General features: G+C 43.8%; 1 protein-coding gene across 1 annotated transcript; it reads right to left on the bottom strand.

The window, feature by feature from the left end:
* Positions 1-388: 388 nt before the first annotated feature.
* LOC139370542 (uncharacterized) lies at positions 389-23,603 on the bottom strand. Its single transcript, XM_071110103.1, has 9 exons — positions 23,547-23,603; positions 20,675-20,981; positions 20,392-20,571; positions 18,398-18,552; positions 13,378-13,806; positions 3,488-3,492; positions 3,039-3,136; positions 2,723-2,898; positions 389-496 (listed from the first exon to the last, which is right to left on the bottom strand). The coding sequence occupies exons 1-9, from the start codon at positions 23,601-23,603 to the stop codon at positions 389-391; spliced, it is 1,515 nt and encodes a 504-aa protein (XP_070966204.1).
* Positions 23,604-27,462: the final 3,859 nt, after the last annotated feature.

Here is a 27,462-nt window from a genome sequence, read left to right as displayed (position 1 = left end):
ATAATCAAAGGTTCCTAAAAGCTACAAACTGTTTCTGTTTGTTCAAGTCAGTTTGCAGATCAGCAACAGTAGTAGACTATGTAGCAGAGTGTTTAATGGTGCAGTACATTATGAGGTGTCTACAGTAGTAGACTATGTAGCAGAGTGTGTAATGGTGCAGTACATTATGAGGTGTCTACAGTAGTAGACTGTGTAGCAGAGTGTTTAATGGTGCAGTACATTATGAGGTGTCTACAGTAGTAGACTATGTAGCAGAGTGTTTAATGGTGCAGTACATTATGAGGTGTCTACAGTAGTAGACTATGTAGCAGAGTGTTTAATGGTGCAGTACATTATGAGGTGTCTACAGTAGTAGACTATGTAGCAGAGTGTTTAATGGTGCAGTACATTATGAGGTGTCTACAGCTGTTGGGTCAGTGTCTGGGTGGATACTAGCATCAGAGTCTTTACTGAAGTTGACAGCAACATAGTGGAGACAGGCTGGATCTCTGGGAAAGTTGACAGAAGTGTAGTGGAGACAGGCTGGATCTCTGGGGAAGTTGACAGTAGCATAATGGAGACAGGCTGGATCTCTGGGGAAGTTGACAATAGCACAGTGGAGACAGGCTGGATCTCTGGGGAAGTTGACAGTAGCACAGTGGAGACAGGCTGGATCTCTGGGGAAGTTGACAATAACATAGTGGAGACAGGCTGGATCTCTGGGGAAGTTGACAGTAACATAGTGGAGACAGGCTGGATCTCTGGGGAAGTTGACAGTAACATAGTGGAGACAGGCTGGATCTCTGGGGAAGTTGACAGTAGCATAATGGAGACAGGCTGGATCTCTGGGGAAGTTGACAGTAGCACAGTGGAGACTGGCTGGATCTCTGGGGAAGTTGACAGTAACATAGTGGAGACAGGCTGGATCTCTGGGGAAGTTGACAGTAGTATAGTGGAGACAGGCTGGATCTCTGGGGAAGTTGACAGTAGCACAGTGGAGACAGGCTGGATCTCTGGGGAAGTTGACAGTAGCACAGTGGAGTCAGGCTGGATCTCTGGGGAAGTTGACAGTAGTATAGTGGAGACAGGCTGGATCTCTGGGGAAGTTGACAGTAGCACAGTGGAGTCAGGCTGGATCTCTGGGGAAGTTGACAGTAGTATAGTGGAGACAGGCTGGATCTCTGGGGAAGTTGACAGTAGCATAATGGAGACAAGCTGGATCTCTGGTGAAGTTGACAGTAGCATAGTGGAGACAGGCTGGATCTCTGGGGAAGTTGACAGTATCATAGTGGAGACAGGCTGGATCTCTGGGGAAGTTGTCAGTAGTATAGTGGAGACAGGCTGGATCTCAGGGGAAGTTGACAGTAGCATAGTGGAGACAGGCTGGATCTCTGGGGAAGTTGACAGTAGCATAGTGGAGACAGGCTGGATCTCTGGTGAAGTTGTCAGTAGTATAGTGGAGACAGGCTGGATCTCAGGGGAAGTTGACAGTAGCATAGTGGAGACAGGCTGGAACTCTGGGGATGTTGACTGTAGCATAGTGGAGACAGGCTGGAACTCTGGGGATGTTGACTGTAGTATAGTGGAGACAGGCTGGACCTCTGGGGAAGTTGACAGTAGCACAGTGGAGACAGGCTGGATCTCTGGGGAAGTTGACAGTAGCATAGTGGAGACAGGCTGGATCTCAGGGGAAGTTGACAGTAGCACAGTGGAGACAGGCTGGATCTCTGGGGAAGTTGACAGTAACATAGTGGAGACAGGCTGGATCTCTGGGGAAGTTGACAGTAGTATAGTGGAGACAGGCTGGATCTCTGGGGAAGTTGACAGTAGCATAGTGGAGACAGGCTGGATCTCTGGGGAAGTTGACAGTAGCATAGTGGAGACAGGCTGGATCTCTGGGGAAGTTGACAGTAGCATAGTGGAGACAGGCTGGATCTCTGGGGAAGTTGACAGTAGCACAGTGGAGACAGGATGGATCTCTGGGGAAGTTGACAGTAGCATAGTGGAGACAGGATGGATCTCTGGGGAAGTTGACAGTAGTATAGTGGAGACAGGCTGGATCTCTGGGGAAGTTGACAGTAGCATAGTGGAGACAGGCTGGATCTCTGGGGAAGTTGACAGTCGTATAGTGGAGACAGGATAGATCTCTGGGGAAGTTGACAGTCGTATAGTGGAGACAGGCTGGATCTCTGGGGAAGTTGACAGTAGCATAGTGGAGACAGGCTGGATCTCTGGGGAAGTTGACAGTAGCATAGTGGAGACAGGCTGGATCTCTGGGGAAGTTGACAGTAGCATAGTGGAGACAGGCTGGATCTCTGGGGAAGTTGACAGTCGTATAGTGGAGACAGGCTGGATCTCTGGGGAAGTTGACAGTCGTATAGTGGAGACAGGCTGGATCTCTGGGGAAGTTGACAGTCGTATAGTGGAGACAGGATAGATCTCTGGGGAAGTTGACAGTCGTATAGTGGAGACAGGCTGGATCTCTGGGGAAGTTGACAGTCGTATAGTGGAGACAGGATAGATCTCTGGGGAAGTTGACAGTCGTATAGTGGAGACAGGCTGGATCTCTGGGGAAGTTGACAGTAGCATAGTGGAGACAGGCTGGATCTCTGGGGAAGTTGACAGTCCTATACTGGAGACAGGCTGGATCTCTGGGGAAGTTGACAGTCGTATAGTGGAGACAGGAAGGATCTCTGGGGAAGTTGACAGTCGTATAGTGGAGACAGGCTGGAACTCTGGGGATGTTGACTGTAGCGTAGGTCACATTGTCTGGAACCTCTGTAGACGGACAAACGTTGAAGTAAAGGACATCTGGACATTGATTGGTTGGCCTTGCAAATATGGTGGTGATGTCACAGGCTGTATCTGGTGTGGCGTAGATGGGGTAGGTGATGGTACCTGTGTCTGGGTCTTGATTGGCTGTCACAGAGAGTAAAACACACATAGATTATGTATTTATTTTTAATATATCTTATGTTTTCATTAAATAACATGTTTTATAACATTTATTTAGATGTTTTTATGTTTTAAATAATGATGGTGTGTGATAACTAGTGTACCTGTTGGTCTCCTGTCTCTGTCTCTCCTCTGTCTGAAGAACATGAACAGCAGCAGACCCAGCAGTAGTAGAACAACACCCAGAACAACATCACAACACCTAGAACACCCAGACAAACACCAGAGAACATCACAACACCTAGAACACCCTGAACAACACCAGAGAACATCACAACACCTAGAACACCCAGAACAACACCAGAGAACATCACAACACCTAGAACACCCAGAACAACACCAGAGAACATCACATATCCTAGAACACCCAGAACAACACCAGAGAACATCACAACACCTAGAACACCCAGACCAACACCAGAGAACATCACAACACCTAGAACACCCAGACCAACACCAGAGAACATCACAACACCTAGAACACCCAGACCAACACCAGAGAACATCAGATCACATCTCGTTGAACACCCAGACCAACACCAGAGAACATCACATCACCTAGAACACCCAGAACAACACCAGATAACATCACATCACCTAGAACACCCAGACCAACACCAGAGAACATCACAACACCAGAGAACATCACATCACCTAGAACACCCAGAACAACACCAGAGAACATCACATCACCTAGAACACCCAGACCAACACCAGAGAACATCACATCACCTAGAACACCCAGAACAGCACCAGAGAACATCACATCACCTAGAACACCCAGACCAACACCAGAGAGCATCACATCACCTAGAACACCCAGACCAACACCAGAGAACATCACAACACCAGAGAACATCACAACACCAGAGAACATCACATCACCTACAACACCCAGACCAACACCAGAGAACATCACATTACCTAGAACACCCAGAACAACACCAGAGAACATCATATCACCTAGAACACCCAGACCAACACCAGAGAACATCACATCACCTAGAACACCCAGAACAACACCAGAGAACATCACCTAGACCACCCAGACCAACACCAGAGAACATCACATCACCTAGAACACCCAGACAACACCAGAGAACATCACCTAGAACACCCAGACCAACACCAGAGAACATCACCTAGAACACCCAGACAACACCAGAGAACATCACATCACCTAGAACACCCAGAACAACACCAGAGAACATCACCTAGACCACCCAGACCAACACCAGAGAACATCACATCACCTAGAACACCCAGAACAACACCATAGAACATCACATCACCTAGAACACCCAGAACAACACCAGAGAACATCATATCACCTAGAACACCCAGACCAACACCAGAGAACATCGCATCACCTAGAACACCCAGAACAACACCAGAGAACATCACCTAGACCACCCAGACCAACACCAGAGAACATCACATCACCTAGAACACCCAGAACAACACCAGAGAACATCACATCACCTAGAACACCCAGACCAACACCAGAGAACATCACAACACCTAGAACACCCAGAACAACACCAGAGAACATCATATCACCTAGAACACCCAGACCAACACCAGAGAACATCGCATCACCTAGAACACCCAGAACAACACCAGAGAACATCACCTAGACCACCCAGACCAACACCAGAGAACATCACATCACCTAGAACACCCAGAACAACACCAGAGAACATCACATCACCTAGAACACCCAGACCAACACCAGAGAACATCACATCACCTAGAACACCCAGAGCAACACCAGAGAACATCACATCACCTAGAACACCCAGAGACAGTACTCAGGCATAATGTAACAGTGATGCTACATTTAGCTTGTCTCTACTGTACTGTACCTCTGGGTTTCTACCATTTCAGAGGGAGGGAGGAGGGAAGACAACATTAGACAGAGAAACAGGTGGTGTTGAAGAGAGCAGAAATAAGGAGAACATGTTTATGATAATTTATCAATAGTAAGAGACAGACTATTGTTTTATATAAAACATTAGGCAAAGTCAAAGTATTTTTGTTATGGCTCAATAATAGTGTGATGCATGGTAGTTGTAGTCCATGTTACAGTATGGTGCTTGGTAGTTGTAGTCCATGTTACAGTATGGTGCTTGGTAGTTGTAGTCCATGTTACAGTATGGTGCTTGGTAGTTGTAGTCCATGTTACAGTATGGTGCTTGGTAGTTGTAGTCCATGTTACAGTATGGTGCTTGGTAGTTGTAGTCCATGTAATAGTATGGTGCTTGGTAGTTGTAGTCCATGTAACAGTATGGTGCTTGGTAGTTGTAGTCCATGTTACAGTATGGTGCTTGGTAGTTGTAGTCCATGTTACAGTATGGTGCATGGTAGTTGTAGTCCATGTTACAGTATGGTGCTTGGTAGTTGTAGTCCATGTTACAGTATGATGCTTGGTAGTTGTAGTCCATGTTACAGTATGGTGCTTGGTAGTTGTAGTCCATGTTACAGTATGATGCTTGGTAGTTGTAGTCCATGTTACAGTATGATGCTTGGTAGTTGTAGTCCATGTTACAGTATGGTGCTTGGTAGTTGTAGTCCATGTTACAGTATGGTGCTTGGTAGTTGTAGTCCATGTTACAGTATGATGCTTGGTAGTTGTAGTCCATGTTACAGTATGGTGCTTGGTAGTTGTAGTCCATGTTACAGTATGATGCTTGGTAGTTGTAGTCCATGTTACAGTATGGTGCTTGGTAGTTGTAGTCCATGTTACAGTATGGTGCTTGATAGTTGTAGTCCATGTTACAGTATGGTACTTGGTAGTTGTAGTCCATGTTACAGTATGGTACTTGGTAGTTGTAGTCCATGTTACAGGATGGTACTTGGTAGTTGTAGTCCATGTTACAGTATGGTGCTTGGTAGTTGTAGTCCATGTTACAGTATGGTACTTGGTAGTTGTAGTCCATGTTACAGTATGATGCTTGGTAGTTGTAGTCCATGTTACAGTATGGTGCTTGGTAGTTGTAGTCCATGTTACAGGATGGTACTTGGTAGTTGTAGTCCATGTTACAGTATGGTACTTGGTAGTTGTAGTCCATGTTACAGTATGATGCTTGGTAGTTGTAGTCCATGTTACAGTATGGTGCTTGGTAGTTGTAGTCCATGTTACAGTATGGTACTTGGTAGTTGTAGTCCATGTTACAGTATGATTCTTGGTAGTTGTAGTCCATGTTACAGTATGGTGCTTGGTAGTTGTAGTCCATGTTACAGTATGGTGCTTGGTAGTTGTAGTCCATGTTACAGTATGGTACTTGGTAGTTGTAGTCCATGTTACAGTATGGTGCTTGGTAGGTGTAGTCCATGTTACAGTATGGTGCTTGGTAGTTGTAGTACACAGGCATAATGTTGCAGTGATGCTACATTTAGCTAGTATGGGATATCTTTAAAGACCATGTTACAATGTGATGCTTGGTAGTTTATCTCTCAATGTCATGTGGTGCCGAGGGTTCATTATGTTACCTTGGTGATGCTGTTGTTACCTTGTGTTCTAGTCATGTCTGTGGTTGGTGATATTGTTGTTCCTACTGTTCCATTGGTCCTATCTGAGAGAGAGATGTAGGTGCGTAGTCTGTAGTCTTTAGAGAGCATGTGCTTGAGTTCGTGTAGGTGTGTGTGGTTTGGCGGGGTGTTTCCGAGGCTGAAAGTAGTACCCACTCTGTGTGTTTCAGAGGAAGTGGTGTGAACCTTGAGGCACTGATGTTCTTATTGTTATAAATACACATTGACTATAACTACTAGTCTCTAATACAGAACCTCTCTGAGTTCAGTTAGAATACTAAAGATAATGACTATAACTACTAGTCTATCAATACAGAACCTCTCTGAGTTCAGTTAGAATACTAAAGATAATGACTATAACTACTAGTCTCTCAATACAGAACCTCTCTGAGTAGTTACAACACTAAAGATAATGACTATAACTACTAGTCTCAGTACAGAACCTCTCTGAGTAGTAACAATACTAAAGATAATGACTATACCTACTAGTCTCTAATACAGAACCTCTCTGAGTAGTTACAATACTAAAGATAATGACTATAACTACTAGTCTCTCAATACAGAACCTCTCTGAGTAGTTACAATACTAAAGATAATGACTATAACTACTAGTCTCTCAATACAGAACCTCTCTGAGTAGTCCAATACTAAAGATAATGACTATAACTACTAGTCTCTCAATACAGAACCTCTCTGAGTTCAGTTAGAATACTAAAGATAATGACTATAACTACTAGTCTCTCAATACAGAACCTCTCTGAGTAGTTACAACACTAAAGATAATGACTATAACTACTAGTCTCAGTACAGAACCTCTCTGAGTAGTAACAATACTAAAGATAATGACTATACCTACTAGTCTCTAATACAGAACCTCTCTGAGTAGTTACAATACTAAAGATAATGACTATAACTACTAGTCTCTCAATACAGAACCTCTCTGAGTAGTTACAATACTAAAGATAATGACTATAACTACTAGTCTCTCAATACAGAACCTCTCTGAGTAGTCCAATACTAAAGATAATGACTATAACTACTAGTCTCTCAATACAGAACCTCTCTGAGTAGTCCAATACTAAAGATAATGACTATAACTACTAGTCTATAAATACAGAACCTCTCTGTTAAAGATAATTACTGAACAGGTTATGGGGGGGGGGGGGGGGGGGAGAGAGAGAGAGAGAGAGAGAGAGAGAGAGAGAGAGAGAGAGAGAGAGAGAGAGAGAGAGAGAGAGAGAGAGAGAGAGAGAGAGAGAGAGAGAGAGAGAGAGAGAGAGAGAGAGAGAGAGAGAGGGGGGCAGGCAGGCCCTCCGATCCTTCTCGCTACTCCTCCTCAGAAGAGGAGGAAGACAACCCTATTGACTGATGTGTTCAGCAAGTAACACAGTTCAATATGGGGTGAGTATTAATGTATTGAATTATAATAGTTCTCACCACAGAGTAGGCTGATGCTGACAGACGTGAGGTTCCTCATTCTGCTCTCTGGCTTCCCTTCCAGGTCGTCAAAATTATACTCTGACTGTTTCCCCCTCAGTCCAGTCCTCTACCAGTCACTACCAGTCTAGTCCTCTACCAGTCACGTCCAGTCCTCTAGCAGTCACTACCAGTCTAGTCCTCTACCAGTCACTACCAGTCCAGTCCTCTAGCAGTCACTTCCAGTCCAGTCCTTTAGCAGTCACTACCAGTCCAGTCCTCTAGCAGTCACTACCAGTCTAGTCCTCTACCAGTCACTACCAGTCCAGTCCTCTACCAGTCACTACCAGTCCAGTCCTCTACCAGTCACTACCAGTCACTACGAGTCCAGTCCTCTACCAGTCACTACCAGTCCAGTCCTCTACCAGTCACTACCAGTCCAGTCCTCTACCAGTCACTACCAGTCCAGTCCTCTACCAGTCACTACCAGTCACTACCAGTCACTACCAGTCCAGTCCTCTACCAGTCACTACCAGTCCAGTCCTCTACCAGTCACTACCAGTCCAGTCCTCTACCAGTCACTACCAGTCCAGTCCTCTACCAGTCACTACCAGTCACTACCAGTCCAGTCCTCTAGCAGTCACTACCAGTCCAGTCCTCTACCAGTCCAGTCCTCTACCAGTCCAGTCCTCTACCAGTCACTACCAGTCCAGTCCTCTACCAGTCACTACCAGTCACTACCAGTCACTACCAGTCCAGTCCTCTACCAGTCACTACCAGTCCAGTCCTCTACCAGTCACTACCAGTCACTACCAGTCACTACCAGTCCAGTCCTCTACCAGTCACTACCAGTCACTACCAGTCACTACCAGTCCAGTCCTCTACCAGTCACTACCAGTCACTGACAGTCACTAACAGTCCAGTCCTCTACCAGTCCAGTCCTCTACCAGTCCAGTCCTCTACCAGTCACTACCAGTCCAGTCCTCTACCAGTCACTACCAGTCCAGTCCTCTACCAGTCACTACCAGTCACTACCAGTCCAGTCCTCTACCAGTCACTACCAGTCACTACCAGTCACTACCAGTCCAGTCCTCTACCAGTCACTACCAGTCACTGACAGTCACTAACAGTCCAGTCCTCTACCAGTCCAGTCCTCTACCAGTCCAGTCCTCTACCAGTCACTACCAGTCCAGTCCTCTACCAGTCTAGTCCCAGACACTCATAATATCTATGAACACAAATCTATCCACGTTTAAGGTGGTTGCTAAAGCTGGACTTCCCTTTAAACTCGGAGATTATGGGATAGCTGCTCGCCCAGTGTTTGTTTGAAGATCCCATCTGAACTGCTCAGGTTCGACAGATACATTTAGATATGTAAATAGCTGTTTAGTCCAGTCTCTCTCTCTCTCTCTCTCTCTCCCTCTCCCTCTCCCTCTCCCTCTCTCTCTCTCTCGTTATTGTCACGACTTCCACCGAAGTTGTTCCCTCTCCTTGTTCGGGCGGCGTTCGGCGGTCGACGTCACCGGCTTTCTAGCTGCCACCGATCCATGTTTCATTTTTCCTTTTGTTTTGTCTGTTTACACACCTGGTTCCCATCTCATGATTATGTTCCTTATTTAACCCTCTGGTTTCCTTTTCTGTTTTGTGCGTGATTGTCTTTCGTGTTTCCAGTGTGTTGTATTTTGAGTCCTGTTTTGTCCTTATTTGGAACGGGATTTTGTTACGTTTTGGATCGAGTCAGTCAGTCAATTGTTACTCTTATCGGTGTCCTGTGCCTGACTCCTTCGCTATCTTTTAGATAGACTCGGACAGTTATCTCTCTTTCTCTCTCAATCTCTCTCTTTATCTCTCTCTTTCTCACTCTCTTTCTTTATCTCCCTCTCTCTCTTTATCTCTCTCACCTCTTTCTCCCTCTCTCTCTTTATCTCTCTCACCTCTTTCTCACTCTCTCTCTCTCTCTCTCTCTCTCTCTCTCTCTCTCTCTCTGGCTGGATCGATATTGTCTGTCACTCTTTCTCTCCTGTATGTCAATGTCTAGGGTTCTCTTCTGTGTCATAATGTGTCTGACACCATTTTAGAGAATTCTGACACCTCCTACTTCCTGTCATTTATCATACAGGCAAATACACACACACACACACACACACACACACACACACACACACACACACACACACACACTCTCTCTCTCTCTCTCTCTCTCTCTCTCTCAAACACACGCACACACAGTTTCCCAGTAAGTGAGGAAGTGAATAGGGTACAGACCTGAGAAGAGAAACCAGCACAGTTCTTTGTTATGAGAAAAACACCTCACCTTCTTTGATAAACAGACTCACACAGGCTCAACAATATCCTCGACCTCTATCAGACAGGTTTGGGATTAAAACACAGGCTCAACAATATCCTAAACCTCTATTAGACAGGATTAGGATTAAAACACAGGCTCAACAATATCCTAGACCTCTATCAGACAGGGTTGGGATTAAAACACAGGCTCAACAATATCCTAGACCTCTATCAGACAGGGTTGGGATTAAAACACAGGCTCAACAATATCCTAGACCTCTTTTAGACAGGGTTAGGATTAAAACACAGGCTCAACAATATCCTAGACCTCTATTAGACATGGTTAGGATTAAAACACAGGCTCAACAATATCCTAGACCTCTATCAGACAGGGTTAGGATTAAAACACAGGCTCAACAATATCCTAGACCTCTATTAGACAGGGTTAGGATTCAAACACAGGCTCAACAATATCCTAGACCTATATTAGACAGGGTTAGAATTAAAACACAGGCTCAACAATATCCTAGACCTCTATTAGACAGGGTTGGGATTTAAACACAGGCTCAACAATATCCTAGACCTATATTAGACAGGGTTGGGATTTAAACACAGGTTTAACATTATCCTAGACCTCTATCAGACAGGGTTAGGATTTAAACACAGGCTCAACAATATCCTCGACCTCTATTAGACAGGGTTGGGATTTAAACACAGGCTCAACAATATCCTCGACCTCTATTAGACAGGGTTGGGATTTAAACACAGGCTCAACAATATCCTAGACCTCTATCAGACAGGATTAGGATTAACGGTCCCACTTTAAACAAAGTATAATTTATAAAGGCATATATAGCATACATAAAGGCTTCATAAGCACCACATAATTAATTCACAAATTATCTACAAACTATGTGTCATACTCTATAAATTGTGTATGAACATCTATAGTGCATTATGAAACATTTGGCAATTTCCAATGGTTATGTCACTCTACTATGGGACTGGTTATGTCACCTTACAGTGGGAATGGTTATGTCACCTTACAGTGGGAATGGTTATGTCACCTTACAGTGGGAATGGTTATGTCACCTTACAGTGGGAATGGTTATGTCACCTTACAGTGGGAATGGTATGTCACCTTACAGTGGGAATGGTTATGTCACCTTACAGTGGGAATGGTTATGTCACCTTACAGTGGGAATGGTATGTCACCTTACAGTGGGAATGGTATGTCACCTTACAGTGGGAATGGTTGTCACACTACTGTGGGAATGGTTATGTCAAATCAAAATCAAATCAAATCAAATGTATTTATATAGCCCTTCGTACATCAGCTGATATCTCAAAGTGCTGTACAGAAACCCAGCCTAAAACCCCAAACAGCAAGAAATGCAGGTGTAGAAGCACGGTGGCTAGGAAAAACTCCCAAGAAAGGCCAAAACCTAGGAAGAAACCTAGAGAGGAACCAGGCTATGAGGGGTGGCCAGTCCTCTTCTGGCTGTGCCGGGTGGAGATTATAACAGAACATGGCCAAGATGTTCAAATGTTCATAAATGACCAGCATGGTCAAATAATAATAATCACAGGCAGAACAGTTGAAACTGGAGCAGCAGCACGGCCAGGTGGACTGGGGACAGCAAGGAGTCATCATGCCAGGTAGTCCTGAGGCATGGTCCTAGGGCTCAGGTCCTCCAGGAGAGAGAAAGAAAGAGAGAAAGCGAGAATTAGAGAGAGCATACTTAGAGAGAGCATACTCCTGGGCCAGACTACACTCAATCATATGACCCACTGAAGAGATGAGTCTTCAGTAAAGACTTAAAGGTTGAGACCGAGTTTGCGTCTCTCACATGGGTAGGCAGACCATTCCATAAAAATGGAGCTCTATAGGAGAAAGCCCTGCCTCCAGCTGTTTGCTTAGAAATTATAGGGATAGTAAGGAGGCCTGCGTCTTGTGACCGTAGCGTACGTGTAGGTATGTACGGCAGGACCAAATCAGAGAGATAGGTAGGAGCAAGCCCATGTAATGCTTTGTAGGTTAGCAGTAAAACCTTGAAATCAGCCCTAGCCTTGACAGGAAGCCAGTGTAGAGAGGCTAGCACTGGAGTAATATGATCATAAAATGTGGTTCTTGTCTTCATGGCGCGCCCAAACACGAATTTCCAAGACTGTGTCCCTGTACTAAAACTGATATTTCTTATTAGTTTTGGAAGTTACAAGCCTGAAACCTTGAACATAGACTACTGACACCCTGTGGAAGCCATAGGAACTGCCCTACACCCTAGTAGCCGGACGCCGCTCTGGTCTGGTGGAAGTTGCTACTGAGTCTGCTCTCTCTGTGGTGTGTCAGTCAGGCGGTTCAACACCCTGTGGAAGCCATAGGAATTGCCCTACACCCTAGTAGCCGGACGCCGCTCTGGTCTGGTGGAAGTTGCTACTGAGTCTGCTCTCTCTGTGGCTTTTCAGTGTGTGTGTGTGTGTGTGTTTATCTCAGGTGGTTCTAGTCGACACTCTTCCTTTACATGTCCAGACACAAACACACTGAAAAACACACACTCACACACATACACACACACATACACACACACATGCACACACTAATACTCCACATTCACACTGTTTTAAACATTTTGATGGGTTTTTATGAAATGCTTTGAAAGGCAGAGTTTATGTACATATACAATAGATAAGTAAATCTCAAAGGTACAGTTGACTATTACGGTATTACTGTCTTCATTATTATAACAGACAAAATGAAGCCAAACTTATATGACAAAACACAAATATTTACAAAAATGTTGCTTGACTTTCACAAAATCTGGAGAAAAAAGTGATTTTAAAGCCAGATGTTCATATTTTACATACATTATATACAGTAAAACCACATGAGCTGTTTTAATACAATGTGTCAAGGAGGATTTGAAACAGGAAATGGATTGTTTTTTTAATGTCATTCCAAGATGGCGGCTCTGTGGTAACAACCCTTCATTTCTCTACAGGGAGCTTCTCTTCATCCCAGATGGCACCTTGTTCTCTATAGAGCACTGCCTTTGACCAGGGTCCATATGGGGGATAGATAATAGAGTGTCATTTGGGATGTATCCCTTGTATAGATTCAAAAGTACTACACTATTTTGGGTAGCTGGGCCTTAGAGTAGAGGGCATCTTCTGGAGTGTCTTTAGAGAGATGTACTATCTTGTAGATTATACAGTATCTTTGGGTAGCTGGGCTGTAGAGTAGAGGGCATCTTCTGGAGTGTCTTTAGAGAGGTGCACAGCAGGGTATCTTGTAGATTCTACAGTATCTTTGGGTAGCTGGGCTGTAGAGTAGATGGAATCATCCTGGGTTCCACTGGCTGTTGGAGGACTTGAAGAGACTCTAGAATCTGTAGGTAGATCCCCACTGGAGTAGATGAGAGAATCTGGGTGATCTGCAGTAGAATAACTTGGATTTATATCATCTTTGTGGCAGCTAGCGTTAGCATAGATGTCACAGTGTGGGACACCGATAGCTTGGCCAGCAGGGTAGGTTGTAGAGTTGGTAGGTGAGTTGACAGTGGAGTTGACTGAAGAGATGACCACAGGAAGTGTGTCTGTCTGTCTGTCTGCCTCTCTGATCTCCTCATACACACAGTCAACCTGCATACAGAACCAATGACAATAGATACATGTTCAGATATGAAAAGAAGTGGAGGCCCTCAACCATCAACACGTGTTGTTTGCCACTGTTTTTCTTCCTGTAATGATAACAGACTACAGTAGAATCCCACTAGAGGCTGTAGACTCACACACTCAACCCTTAATGTTTAGTTTAACACGTCCCTGTCTATCACCTCTACACTACAAGTTATCATGGACACACACACACACACACACACACACACACACACACACACACACACACACACACACACACACACACACACACACACACACACACACACTACTCCTGTCACACTACCTTCACTACACCCAACACTACTCCTGTCACAGTACCTTCACTACACCCTACACTACTCTTGTTACAGTACCTTCACTACACCCTACACTACTCCTGTTACTGTACCTTCACTACACCCTACACTACTCCTGTTACAGTACCTTCACTACACCCTACACTACTCTTGTTACAGTACCTTCACTACACCCTACACTACTAATGTTACAGTACCTTCACTACACCCTAACCTACTCCTGTTACAGTACCTTCCCTACACCCTACACTGCTCCTGTTACAGTACCTTCACTACACCCTACACTACTCCTGTTACAGTACCTTCCCTACACCCTACACTACTCCTGTTACAGTACCTTCACTACACCCTACACTACTCCTGTTACAGTACCTTCCCTACACCCTACACTACTCCTGTTACAGTACCTTCACTACACCCTACACTACTCCTGTTACAGTACCTTCACTACACCCTACACTACTCCTGTCACAGTACCTTCACTACACCCTACACTACTCCTGTTACAGTACCTTCACTACACCCTACACTACTCCTGTTACAGTACCTTCACTACACCCTACACTACTCCTGTTACAGTACCTTCACTACACCCTACACTACTCCTGTCACAGTACCTTCACTACACCCTACACTACTCCTTTAACAGTACCTTCACTACTCCTGTCACAGTACCTTCACTACACCCTACACTACTCCTGTTACAGTACCTTCACTACACACTACACTGCTCCTGTTACAGTACCTTCACTACACTACTCCTGTTACAGTACCTTCACTACTCCTTTCACAGTACCTTCACTACTCCTGTTACAGTACCTTCACTACACCCTACACTACTCCTGTTACAGTACCTTCACTACACTCTACACTACTCCTGTTACAGTACCTTCACTACACCCTACACTACTCCTGTTACAGTACCTTCACTACACCCTACACTACTCCTGTTACAGTACCTTCACTACACCCTACACTACTCCTGTTACAGTACCTTCACTACTCCTTTCACAGTACCTTCACTACTCCTGTTACAGTACCTTCACTACACCCTACACTACTCCTGTTACAGTACCTTCACTACACCCTACATTACTCCTGTTACAGTACCTTCACTACACCCTGTAATTGTCATCATAAGTACACTTCAACTATCACAGACAAAATTAGAAAAAAAAATCCAGAAAATCACATTTGCAAATTATGGTGGAAAATAAGTATTTGGTCAATAACAAAAGTTTATCTCAATACTTTGTTATATACCCTTTGTTGGCAATGACAGAGGTCAAACGTTTTCTGTAAGTCTTCACAAGGTTTTCACACACTGTTGCTGGTATTTTGACCCATTCCTCCATGCAGATCTCCTCTAGAGCAGTGATGTTTTGGGGCTGTTGCTGGGCAACACGGACTTTCAACTCCCTCCAAAGATTTTCCATGTGGTTGAGATCAAATCAAATCAAATCAAATCAAATTTTATTTGTCACATACACATGGTTAGCAGATGTTAATGCGAGTGTAGCGAAATGCTTGTGCTTCTAGTTCCGACAATGCAGTAATAACCAACAAGTAATCTAACTAACAATTCCAAAACTACTGTCTTGTACACAGTGTAAGGGGATAAAGAATATGTACATAAGGATATATGAATGAGTGATGGTACAGAGCAGCATAGGCATGATACAGTAGATGGTATCGAGTACAGTATATACCTATGAGATGAGTATGTAAACAAAGTGGCATAGTTAAAGTGGCTAGTGATACATGTATTACATAAGAATACAGTCGATGGTATAGAGTACAGTACATATGAGATGAATAATGTAGGGTAAGTAACATTATATAAGGTAGCATTGTTTAAAGTGGCTAGTGATATATTTACATAATTTCCCAACAATTCCCATTATTAAAGTGGCTGGAGTTGAGTCAGTGTCAGTGTGTTGGCAGCAGCCACTCAATGTTAGTGGTGGCTGTTTAACAGTCTGATGGCCTTGAGATAGAAGCTGTTTTTCAGTCTCTCGGTCCCAGCTTTGATGCACCTGTACTGACCTCGCCTTCTGGATGATAGCGGGGTGAACAGGCAGTGGCTCGGGTGGTTGATGTCCTTGATGATCTTTATGGCCTTCCTGTGACATCGGGTGGTGTAGGTGTCCTGGAGGGCAGATAGTTTGCCCCCGGTGATGCGTTGTGCAGACCTCACTACCCTCTGGAGAGCCTTACGGTTGAGGGCGGAGCAGTTACCGTACCAGGCGGTGATACAGCCCGCAAGGATGCTCTTGATTGTGCATCTGTAGAAGTTTGTGAGTGCTTTTGGTGACAAGCCGAATTTCTTCAGCCTCCTGAGGTTGAAGAGGCGCTGCTGCGCCTTCTTCACAATGCTGTCTGTGTGAGTGGACCAATTCAGTTTGTCTGTGATGTGTATGCCGAGGAACTTAAAACTTGATACCCTCTCCACTACTGTTCCATCGATGTGGATAGGGGGGTGTTCCCTCTGCTGTTTCCTGAAGTCCACAATCATCTCCTTAGTTTTGTTGACGTTGAGTGTGAGGTTATTTTCCTGACACCACACTCCGAGGGCCCTCACCTCCTCCCTGTAGGCCGTCTCGTCGTTGTTGGTAATCAAGCCTACCACTGTTGTGTCGTCCGCAAACTTGATGATTGAGTTGGAGGCGTGCGTGGCCACGCAGTCGTGGGTGAACAGGGAGTACAGGAGAGGGCTCAGAACGCACCCTTGTGGGGCCCCAGTGTTGAGGATCAGCGGGGAGGAGATGTTGTTGCCTACCCTCACCACCTGGGGTCACCATCTGGTGACTAGCTAGGCCACGGCAGAACCTTGAAATGCTTCTTATGAAGCCACTCCTTCGTTGCCCGGGCGGGGTGTTTGGGATCATTGTCATGCTGAAAGACCCAGCCACGTTTCATCTTCAATGCCCTTGCTGATGGAAGGAGGTTTTCACTCAAAAGCTCACGATACATGGCCCCATTCATTCTTTCCTTTACACGGATCAGTCGTCCTGGTCTCTTTGTAGAAAAACAGCCCCAAGGCATGATGTTTCCACCCCCATGCTTCACAGTAGGTATGGTGTTCTTTGGATGCAACTCAGCATTCTTTGTCCTCCAAACACGACGAGTTGAGTTTTTACCAAAAAGTTATATTTTGGTTTCATCTGACCATATGACATTCTCCCAATCTTCTTCTGGATCATCCAACTGCTCTCTAGCAAACTTCAGACGGGCCTGGACATGTACTGGCTTAAGCAGGGGGACACGTCTGGCACTGCAGGATTTGAGTCCCTGGCAGCGTAGTGTGTTACTGATGGTAGGCTTTGTTACTTTGGTCCCAGCTCTCTGCAGGTCATTCACTAGGTCCCCCCGTGTGGTTCTGGGATTTTTGCTCACCGTTCTTGTGATCATTTTGACCCCACGGGGTGAGATCTTGCGTGGAGCCCCAGATCGAGGGAGATTATCAGTGGTCTTGTATGTCTTCTATTTCCTAATAATTGCTCCCACAGTTGATTTCTTCAAACGAAGCTGCTTACCTATTGCAGATTCAGTCTTCCCAGCCTGGTGCAGGTCTACAATTTTGTTTCTGGTGTCCTTTGACAGCTCTTTGGTCTCGGCCATAGTGGAATTTGGAGTGTGACTGTTTGAGGTTGTGGACCGGTGTCTTTTATACTGATAACAAGTTCAAACAGGTGCCATTAATACAGGTAACGAGTGGAGGACAGAGGAGCATCTTAAAGAAGAAGTTACAGGTCTGTGAGAGCCAGAAATCTTGCTTGTTTGTAGGTGACCAAATACTTATTTTCCACCATAATTTGCAAATAAATTCATTAAAAATCCTACAATGTGATTTTCTGGATTTTTTTTTTCTCATTTTGTCTGTCATAGTTGAAGTGTACCTATGATGAAAATTACAGACCTCTCATCTTTTTAAGTGGGAGAACTCGCACAATTGGTGGCTGACTAAATACTTTTTTGCCCCACTGTACATGTTCAGATATGAAAAGAAGTGGAGGCCCTCAACCATCAACACGTGTTGTTTGCCACTGTTTTCTTCCTGTAATGATAACAGACTACAGTAGAATCCCACTAGAGGCTGTAGACTCACACACTCAACCCTTAATGTTTAGTGTACCACCTCCCTGTCCATCACCTCTACACTACAAGTTACACACACACACACACACACACACACACACACACACACACACACACACACACACACACACACACACACACCTCCTTGTATCTCTCACCTCTCCAGCAGGGTCAGGTTGTGTGTTGGAGGAGACTGGTGGTGGTGGTGGTGGTGTTCTCCTGGTTCCTCTCCTCTGTCTGTAGAACAGGAGCAGGACCAGTCCTAACACTGTCACCATGACTACCAGACCAGCACTGGTCCACACCATCAGACCTGACCACAGACAGGAGGAGAGACTTTACAGAGTACTGTATATATCATAGATACCATCAGACCTGACCACAGACAGGAGGAGAGACTTTACAGAGTACTGTATATATCATAGATACCATCAGACCTGACCACAGTACTGTATATTTTAAAGATATAGGAATGTCAGGTAGCCTAGTTGTTAGAGCGTTGGGCCAGTAACCGAAAGGTTGCTGGATCGAATCCCTGAGCTGACAAGGTAAAAAATATGTTCTTCTGCCCCTGAACAAGGCAGTTAACCCACTGGTCCCCGGTGGGGAAATAAGAATTTGTTCTTTTACAAATAAGAATGTGTTCTTTACTGACTTGCCTAGTTAAATAAAGAATTTAAAAAAATAGACAACATGATGTTCATTCGATCAGTTGTTTTCTCAGCGGGTTGTTCAGTCAGTCTCTCAGTAAGGCAGGAAGACAGACAGAAAATAAAGGTGATACATGAGGAGAATCTCGAAGAAAAAGAAATGCACACCTATTAGGGTGAGGTGCTGGCTAGCGGAGTTGAAAACAGATGTATCTGAGCTCCTAGCGGAGTAGAAAACAGATGTATCTGAGCTCCTAGCGGAGTTGAAAACAGATGTATCTGAGCTCCTAGCGGAGTAGAAAACAGATGTATCTGAGCTCCTAGCGGAGTAGAAAACAGATGCATCTGAGCTCCTAGCGGAGTAGAAAACAGATGTATCTGAGCTCCTAGCGGAGTAGAAAACAGATGTATCTGAGCTCCTAGCGGAGGAGAAAACAGATGTATCTGAGCTCCTAGCGGAGGAGAAAACAGATGTATCTGAGCTCCTAGCGGAGGAGAAAACAGATGCATCTGAGCTCCCAGCGGAGTAGAAAACAGATGTATCTGAGCTCCTAGCGGAGTAGAAAACAGATGTATCTGAGCTCCTAGCGGAGGAGAAAACAGATGCATCTGAGCTCCCAGCGGAGTAGAAAACAGATGCATCTGAGCTCCTAGCAGAGTAGAAAACAGATGCATCTGAGCTCCTAGCGGAGTAGAAAACAGATGTATCTGAGCTCCTAGCAGAGTAGAAAACAGATGTATCTGAGCTCCTAGCGGAGGAGAAAACAGATGTATCTGAGCTCCTAGCGGAGTAGAAAACAGATGTATCTGAGCTCCTAGCGGAGTAGAAAACAGATGCATCTGAGCTCCTAGCTGAGTAGAAAACAGATGTATCTGAGCTCCTAGCGGAGGAGAAAACAGATGTATCTGAGCTCCTAGCGGAGTAGAAAACAGATGTATCTGAGCTCCTAGCGGAGTAGAAAACAGATGTATCTGAGCTCCTAGCTGAGTAGAAAACAGATGCATCTGAGCTCCTAGCGGAGTAGAAAACAGATGCATCTGAGCTCCTAGCGGAGTAGAAAACAGATGTATCTGAGCTCCTAGCTGAGTAGAAAACAGATGTATCTGAGCTCCTAGTGGAGTAGAAAACAGATGTATCTGAGCTCCTAGCGGAGTAGAAAACAGATGTATCTGAGCTCCTAGCTGAGGAGAAATCTTGAAAATAAAGGAGAGCCTCTCTAGGAGCTCAGATGCATCTGCAGCTCTCTTTTATTGTCAAGTGATACATGAGGAGCCCAAATCCTCCAGTGTTGCATCACTTCCTGTAGACTTCTGAATAAACTCACGTCTACACCATATTTTAGCCCCCAGCACTCTGACTCTGTCCTACACCAGGAGAGTAGTCAGAGAGAGAGCGAGATTTGTCCAAAGCATGAACAGTTACAATTGATTTCCTCCAACATTACAGCATTTAATATCACAACATATTAGTAGTATTGACTGAGATGAGAAATTCATCATACCTGCTCTAGACGAAACAGGACCACTGATTTCTCCAGGTGCCAGAAATGTTGTAGAGATGTTAGATAATGTTGCAGAGAGGTTTGGGAGGGTTGTGGAGATGTTAGATAATGTTGTAGAGAGGTTAGAGGATGTTGTGCAGACATGAGGTCTGGAGGTGACAGTTGACGGTCTAGGAGGAGCTGTGTGTAAAACAAAAGAACAGGCATCCACAAATACTGTCACCATTTTGCTTTTCTCTAATGAAGTCATGAAGCCTGTAACAAATAATATCTCTGAATTTACCATCTGTTACTGTGAGATGCACCTCTTGGTATGTGTCTGGGCCATATCTCTCCACTCCACACCAGTAGGTACCAGAGTCTGTCTTCCTCAGGTTCTTGATGGTCACATAGGAGACTCCATTCCTTAGGTCTTCTATGGTGTATCTCCCTTTCTCAATATAATGCTTGTTGCCCTCAGTTTGAACAAGACGATCTCTATGGTAACATTTTATTTTGCAGAAATATTTTTCATTGTCACCTGCCCATGTGTGAGAGCATTTGATTCGGACTTGTCCTCCTACCACCCCCTTCACATTAATGCCAGCTGACTCCACAAAACACAGAGCTGTCAAACAGAAACACACAGTACAATCACAACTGATGACATGTGAGATAAACTTTAACCCTGCTCAAATCTAACATTAACCCTGCTCACATCTAACTTTAACCTGCTCCAATCTAACTTTAACCCTGCTCAAATCTAACTTTAACCCTGCTCAAATCTAACTTTAACCCTGGATAAATCTAACTTTAACCTGCTCAAATCTAACTTTAACCTGCTCAAATCTAACTTTAACCTTGCTCAAATCTAACTTTAACCCTGCTCAAATCTAACATTAACCCTGCTCAAATCTAACTTTAACCCTGCTCAAATCTAACTTTAACCCTGCTCAAATCTAACTTTTACCCTGCTCAAATCTAACTTTTACCCTGCTCAAATCTAACTTTAACCCTGCTCAAATCTAACTTTAACCCTGCTCAAATCTAACTTTAACCCTGCTCAAATCTAACTTTAACCCTGCTCAAATCTTACTTTAACCCTGCTCAAATCTTTTTTTAACCCTGGATAAATCTAACTTTAACCCTGGATAAATCTTACTTTAACCCTGGATAAATCTTACTTTAACCCTGCTCAAATCTTACTTTAACCCTGGATAAATCTAACTTTAACCCTGCTCAAATCTAACTTTAACCCTGCTCAAATCTAACTTTAACCCTGTTCAAATCTAACTTTAATCCTGGATAAATCTAACTTTAACCCTGGATAAATCTTACTTTAACCCTGCTCAAATCTTACTTTAACCCTGGATAAATCTAACTTTAACCCTGGATAAATCTAACTTTAACCATGCTCAAATCCTACTTTAACCCTGGATAAATCTTACTTTAACCCTGGATAAATCTTACTTTAACCCTGGATAAATCTTATTTTAACCCTGGATAAATCTAACTTTAACCCTGGATAAATCTTACTTTAACCCTGGACAAATCTTACTTTAACCCTGGATAAATCTAACTTTAACCATGCTCAAATCCTACTTTAACCCTGGATAAATCTTACTTTAACCCTGGATAAATCTTACTTTAACCCTGCTCAAATCTTACTTTAACCCTGGATAAATCTAACTTTAACCCTGGATAAATCTAACTTTAACCATGCTCAAATCCTACTTTAACCCTGGATAAATCTTACTTTAACCCTGGATAAATCTTACTTTAACCCTGGATAAATCTTATTTTAACCCTGGATAAATCTTACTTTAACCCTGCTCAAATCTTACTTTAACCCTGGATAAATCTAACTTTAATCCTGGATAAATCTAACTTTAACCCTGGATAAATCTTACTTTAACCCTGGATAAATCTTATTTTAACCCTGCTCAAATATTACTTTAACCCTGGATAAATCTAACTTTAATCCTGGATAAATCTAACTTTAACCCTGGACAAATCTTACTTTAACCCTGCTCAAATCTTACTTTAACCCTGGATAAATCTTATTTTAACCCTGGATAAATCTTATTTTAACCCTGGATAAATCTTACTACAAGCATTTCGCTACACTCGCATTAACATCTGCTAACCATGTGTATGTGACAATTAAAATTTGATTTGATTTGATTCGATTTGACTTTAACCCTGGATAAATCCTACTTTAACCCTGGATAAATCTTACTTTAACCCTGGATAAATCTTATTTTAACCCTGGATAAATCTTACTTTAACCCTGCAGAAATCTTACTTTAACCCTGGATAAATCCTACTTTAACCCTGGATAAAACTTATTTTAACCCTGGATAAATTGTACATTAACTCTGCACAAACACAGGTAAAAGGCCAACATATCAAATCAAATCAAAGTCTATATGTCACATGCGCCGAATACAACAGGTGTAGTAGAACTTACAGTGAAATGCTGAATACAACAGGTGTAGTAGACCTTACAGTGAGATGCTGAATACAGGCTCTAACCAATAGTGAAAAATAACAGTAGCGAGGCTACATACAGTAGGAAGGCTATATACAGTAGGGAGGCTACATACAGTAGGGAGGCTACATACAGTAGAGAGGCTACTTACAGTAGAGAGGCTACTTACAGTAGGGAGGCTATATACAGTAGCGAGGCTACATACAGTAGAGAGGCTATATACAGTAGGGAGGCTACATACAGTAGGGAGGCTACATACAGTAGAGAGGCTACTTACAGTAGAGAGGCTACTTACAGTAGGGAGGCTACATACAGTAGGGAGGCTACATACAGTAGAGAGGCTACTTACAATAGAGAGGCGACTTACAGTAGAGAGGCTACTTACAGTAGGGAGGCTATATACAGTAGGGAGGCTACATACAGTAGAGAGGCTACTTACAGTAGGGAGGCTATATACAGTAGGGAGGCTACATACAGTAGAGAGGCTACTTACAGTAGGGAGGCTATATACAGTAGGGAGGCTACATACAGTAGAGAGGCTACTTACAGTAGGGAGGCTATATACAGTAGGGAGGCTACATACAGTAGGGAGGCTACTTACAGTAGGGAGGCTATATACAGTAGGGAGGCTACATACATACAGACAGACAGACAGACAGACAGACAGACAGACAGACAGACAGACAGACAGACAGAACTCACCTGAGAGGAGACAGCAGGAGACAATATGGAGTATCTTCATTCTGGACAGTTACTCCTCAGTTACTATACTGTTAAAGTTACTTTACTACCATAGTTACTATACTGTTAAAGTTACTTTACTACCACAGTAACTCTACTGTTAAAGTTATTTTACTACCACAGTTACTATACTGTTAAAGTTACTTTACTACCACAGTAACTATACTGTTAAAGTTACTTTACTACCACAGTTACTATACTGTTAAAGTTACTTTACTACCACAGTAACTATACTGTTAAAGTTATTTTACTATACTACCTGCTAGCCCAGTTCCACAACAGAGTCTCTGTCAGCTACACACTTGACAGCAGGATGTTTCTGAAACGCTCTGTCTTCCTTAATTGAAAGCTCCTCCCTCATCTGACACCCCAACCCTCCCCTCTGTCTCTCTCTGAGTCTCTCTCTCTCTTTCTCTTTATCTATCTCTCTGTCTGTCTTTTTGTCTCTGTCTTTTGTCTCTCTCTGTCTTTAAATCAAATTAAATTCAAAGGTTTTTTTGGCTTGGAAACATGCTTACATTGCCTAAGCAGAGATACTGTCTGTCTGTCTGTCTGTCTGTCTGTCTGTCTGTCTGTCTGTCTGTCTGTCTCTCTCTCTAAGGGCTTTATTGGCATGGGAAACATATGTGGTGGGCATTAGCCTACACATCCTGATGATTTCTCTGTAGTGACAGGTCTATATTTGCTGCAGAATGAAACTGGTTCAAACCGGCCGGAGGTTAGACTTCTAAACCACCAGAGATCTCAGCTATCTGTGGTGACTAGGTGTTGAAACTGTCAACTTCTCTGTTCTGAAGTTACCATGTTTGTTTCAGCAGAGGAGGAACACAATGTTGAGATGATGACAATATAAAGTATACATCAATATATTTTATGATTTTTTTTCTGACATTTAATTGATCCAAATTACAGTCTTTGTAAATGATCAACTCTACAGATGAGTTTCTGAACAGAAGAAACATCCCTCCTCTACAACCCAACTCCCCCTTAATGAATGACGTCATCACTTAACAGACAAGCTACTGAGATCTCAGTAAACCAACAGAACGACCTCCACATCGCCCCCTACAGAATGTTATCAGTACTGATGAATAAATCTACTATAATCTCCACCACCAGTCGTCTCTCTATTGATCCTGGGGGACGAGGTTACAGTCTAATAAACTACATGTTTCAACTCGGTCAATTCAGGAAGTGAAGTGACATTCCATTCATGGATTGAAAAGTCCACATGGAAAATGATGGTCATCAAGAATAAATTGAATTGTGTTGTGAGCGTACATATTCCTTTTTATTTAGGATGACGCCGACAAAAACAATAAACAATACAAAAACAACCGTGAAGCTTAAGGCTGTAGTGCCAACAAACAAAGACAACTTCCCACACAAAAAGGAGGGGAAAAGGGCTACCTAAGTATGGTTCCCAATCAGAGACAACGATAGACGAAGGTCCCTGGTTGAGAACCACACCTGGCCAAAATATAGAAACCCAAAATCATAGAAAACGAAACCTAGAATGCCCTTCCCAAATCGCACCTTGACCAAACCAAATAGAGACATTAAAAGGCTCTCTACGTACAGGGTGACAAAGTACACATCAATATATTGTATTACATTGATCCATGTGTTTACAGTGATTGAGAAAGGATGGTGCAGAATGGATTTCCAAAAGTAGAAATGGTTACAAAGAATAACATTTTACTAACACTCTCCTGTCTCTGGGTCAATGTAATGGTGTCACCATTTCAGTTTGGGTCTGTTGTGTGGAGTCTTGGGTTGTTGTGTTGAGGGTTTGGTAGGTGGAGTCTTGGGTTGTTGTGTTGAGGGTTTGGTAGGTGGACTATTGGGTTGTTGTATTGAGGGTTTGGCAGGTGGAGTCTTGGGTTGTTGTGTTGTCGGTTTGGTAGGTGGAGTCTTGGGTTGTTGTGTTGAGGGTTTGGTAGGTGGAGTCTTGGGTTTTTGTGTTGAGGGTTTGGTAGGTGGAGTCTTGGGTTGTTGTATTGAGGGTTTGGTAGGTGGAGTCTTTGTTGTGTTGAGGGTTTGGTAGGTGGAGTCTTGGGTTGTTGTGTTGAGGGTTTGGTAGGGGGAGTCTTGGGTTGTTGTGTTGAGGGTTTTTAGTTATGGGGAGTCTTGGGTTGTTGTATTCAGGGTTTGTAGGTGGAGTCTTAGGTTGTTGTGTTGAGGGTTTGGTAGGTGGTGTCTTTGGTTGTTGTGTTGGGGGTTTGGTAGGTGGAGTCTTGGGTTGTTGTATTGAGGGTTTTGTAGGTGGAGTCTTTGTTGTATTCAGGGCTTGTAGGTGGAGTCTTAGGTTGTTGTGTTGAGGGTTTGGTAGGTGGTGTCTTTGGTTGTTGTGTTGGGGGTTTGGTATGTGGTGTCTTTGGTTGTTGTGTTGGGGGTTTGGTAGGTGGAGTCTTGGGTTGTTGTGTTGAGGGTTTGGTAGGTAGAGTCTTGGGTTGTTGTGTTGAGGGTTTGGTAGGTGGTGTCTTGGGTTGTTGAGTCGAGGGTTTGGTAGGTGGAGTCTTGGGTTGTTTTGTTGAGGTTTTGGTAGGTTGAGTCTTGGGTTGGTTTGTTGAATGTTTAGTTGGTGGAGTCTTGGGTTGCTGTGTTGGGGGTTTGGTAGGTGGAGTCTTGGGTTGTTGTGTTGAGGGTTTGGTAGGTAGAGTCTTGGGTTGTTGTGTTGAGGGTTTGGTAGGTGGTGTCTTGGGTTGTTGAGTCGAGGGTTTGGTAGGTGGAGTCTTGGGTTGTTGTATTGAGGGTTTGGTAGGTGGAGTCTTGGGTTTTTGTGTTGAGGGTTTGGTAGGTGGAGTCTTTGGTTGTTGTGTTGAGGTTTTGGTAGGTATGAGTCTTGGGTTGCTATGTTGAGCGTTTGGTAGGTGGTGTCTTGGGTTGCTATGTTGAGGGTTTGGTAGGTGGAGTCTTGAGTTGTTGTGTTGAGGGTTTGGTAGGTGGAGTCTTGGGATGCTATGTTGAGGGTTTGGTAGGTGGAGTCTTGGGTTGCTATGTTGAGGGTTTGGTAGGAGGAGTCTTGGGTTGTTGTGTCTGGATTGGTGACTGGCCCTGTGGAACACAACATATCAATCATGTGTGTGTGTACGTGCAGTGGTGTCGTAGTGTAGTAGAGGTGTAGTGGTGTAGTAGTGTAGTAGTGTAGTGGTGTAGTAGTGTAGTGGTGTAGTAGTGTAGTGGTGTAGTAGTGTAGTGGTGTAGTGGTGTAGTAGTGTAGTGGTGTAGTGGTGTAGTAGTGTAGTGGTGTAGTAGTGTATTGGTGTAGTGGTGTAGTAGTGTAGTACTGTAGTGGGGTATTTTTGTAGTGGTGTAGTAGTGTAGTGGTGTGGTGGTGTAGTGGTGTATTAGTGTAGTGGTGTAGTAGTGTAGTGGTGTAGTACTGTAGTAGTGTAGTGGTGTAGTAGTGTAGTAGTGTAGTGGTGTAGTAGTGTAGTAGTGGTGTTGTAGTGGTGTAGTAGTGTAGTAGTGTAGTGGTGTAGTAGTGGTGTTGTAGTGGTGTATTAGTGTAATGTAGTAGTGGTGTAGTAGTGTAGTAGTGTAGTACTGTAGTAGTGTAGTGGTGTAGTAGTGTAGTAGTGTAGTGGTGTAGTAGTGTAGTAGTGGTGTTGTAGTGGTGTAGTAGTGTAGTAGTGTAGTGGTGTAGTAGTGGTGTTGTAGTGGTGTAGTAGTGTAGTAGTGTAGTGGTGTAGTAGTGTAGTAGTGTAGTGGTGTAGTGGTGTAGTAGTGTAGTAGTGGTGTAGTAGTGTAGTGGTGTAGTAGTGTAGTGGTGTAGTGGTGTAGTAGTGTAGTGGTGTAGTGGTGTAGTAGTGTAGTGTTGCCTGGAGCAGTGTGTAAACTCTAATTTTGCCCAAAAT

Source organism: Oncorhynchus clarkii, chromosome 17 (genome assembly GCF_045791955.1).
Source record: "Oncorhynchus clarkii lewisi isolate Uvic-CL-2024 chromosome 17, UVic_Ocla_1.0, whole genome shotgun sequence".
Classification (NCBI taxonomy): domain Eukaryota; kingdom Metazoa; phylum Chordata; class Actinopteri; order Salmoniformes; family Salmonidae; genus Oncorhynchus; species Oncorhynchus clarkii.
This window is presented reverse-complemented; position numbering and strand designations above follow the sequence as displayed.

Excerpts from the sequence above, each read along its gene's own strand:
- LOC139370542 (XM_071110103.1), bottom strand. The coding sequence starts at position 23,603 with ATGAAGATACTCCATATTGTCTCCTGCTGTCTCCTCTCAGGTGAGTTC. Across the intron at positions 20,572-20,674 it reads GCATCTCACAGTAACAGATG|CTCCTCCTAGACCGTCAACT; the intron begins GTAAATTCAGAG and ends TTTTACACACAG. Across the intron at positions 497-2,722 it reads TGACCTACGCTACAGTCAAC|TTTCCCAGAGATCCAGCCTG; the intron begins ATCCCCAGAGTT and ends ACTTCTGTCAAC.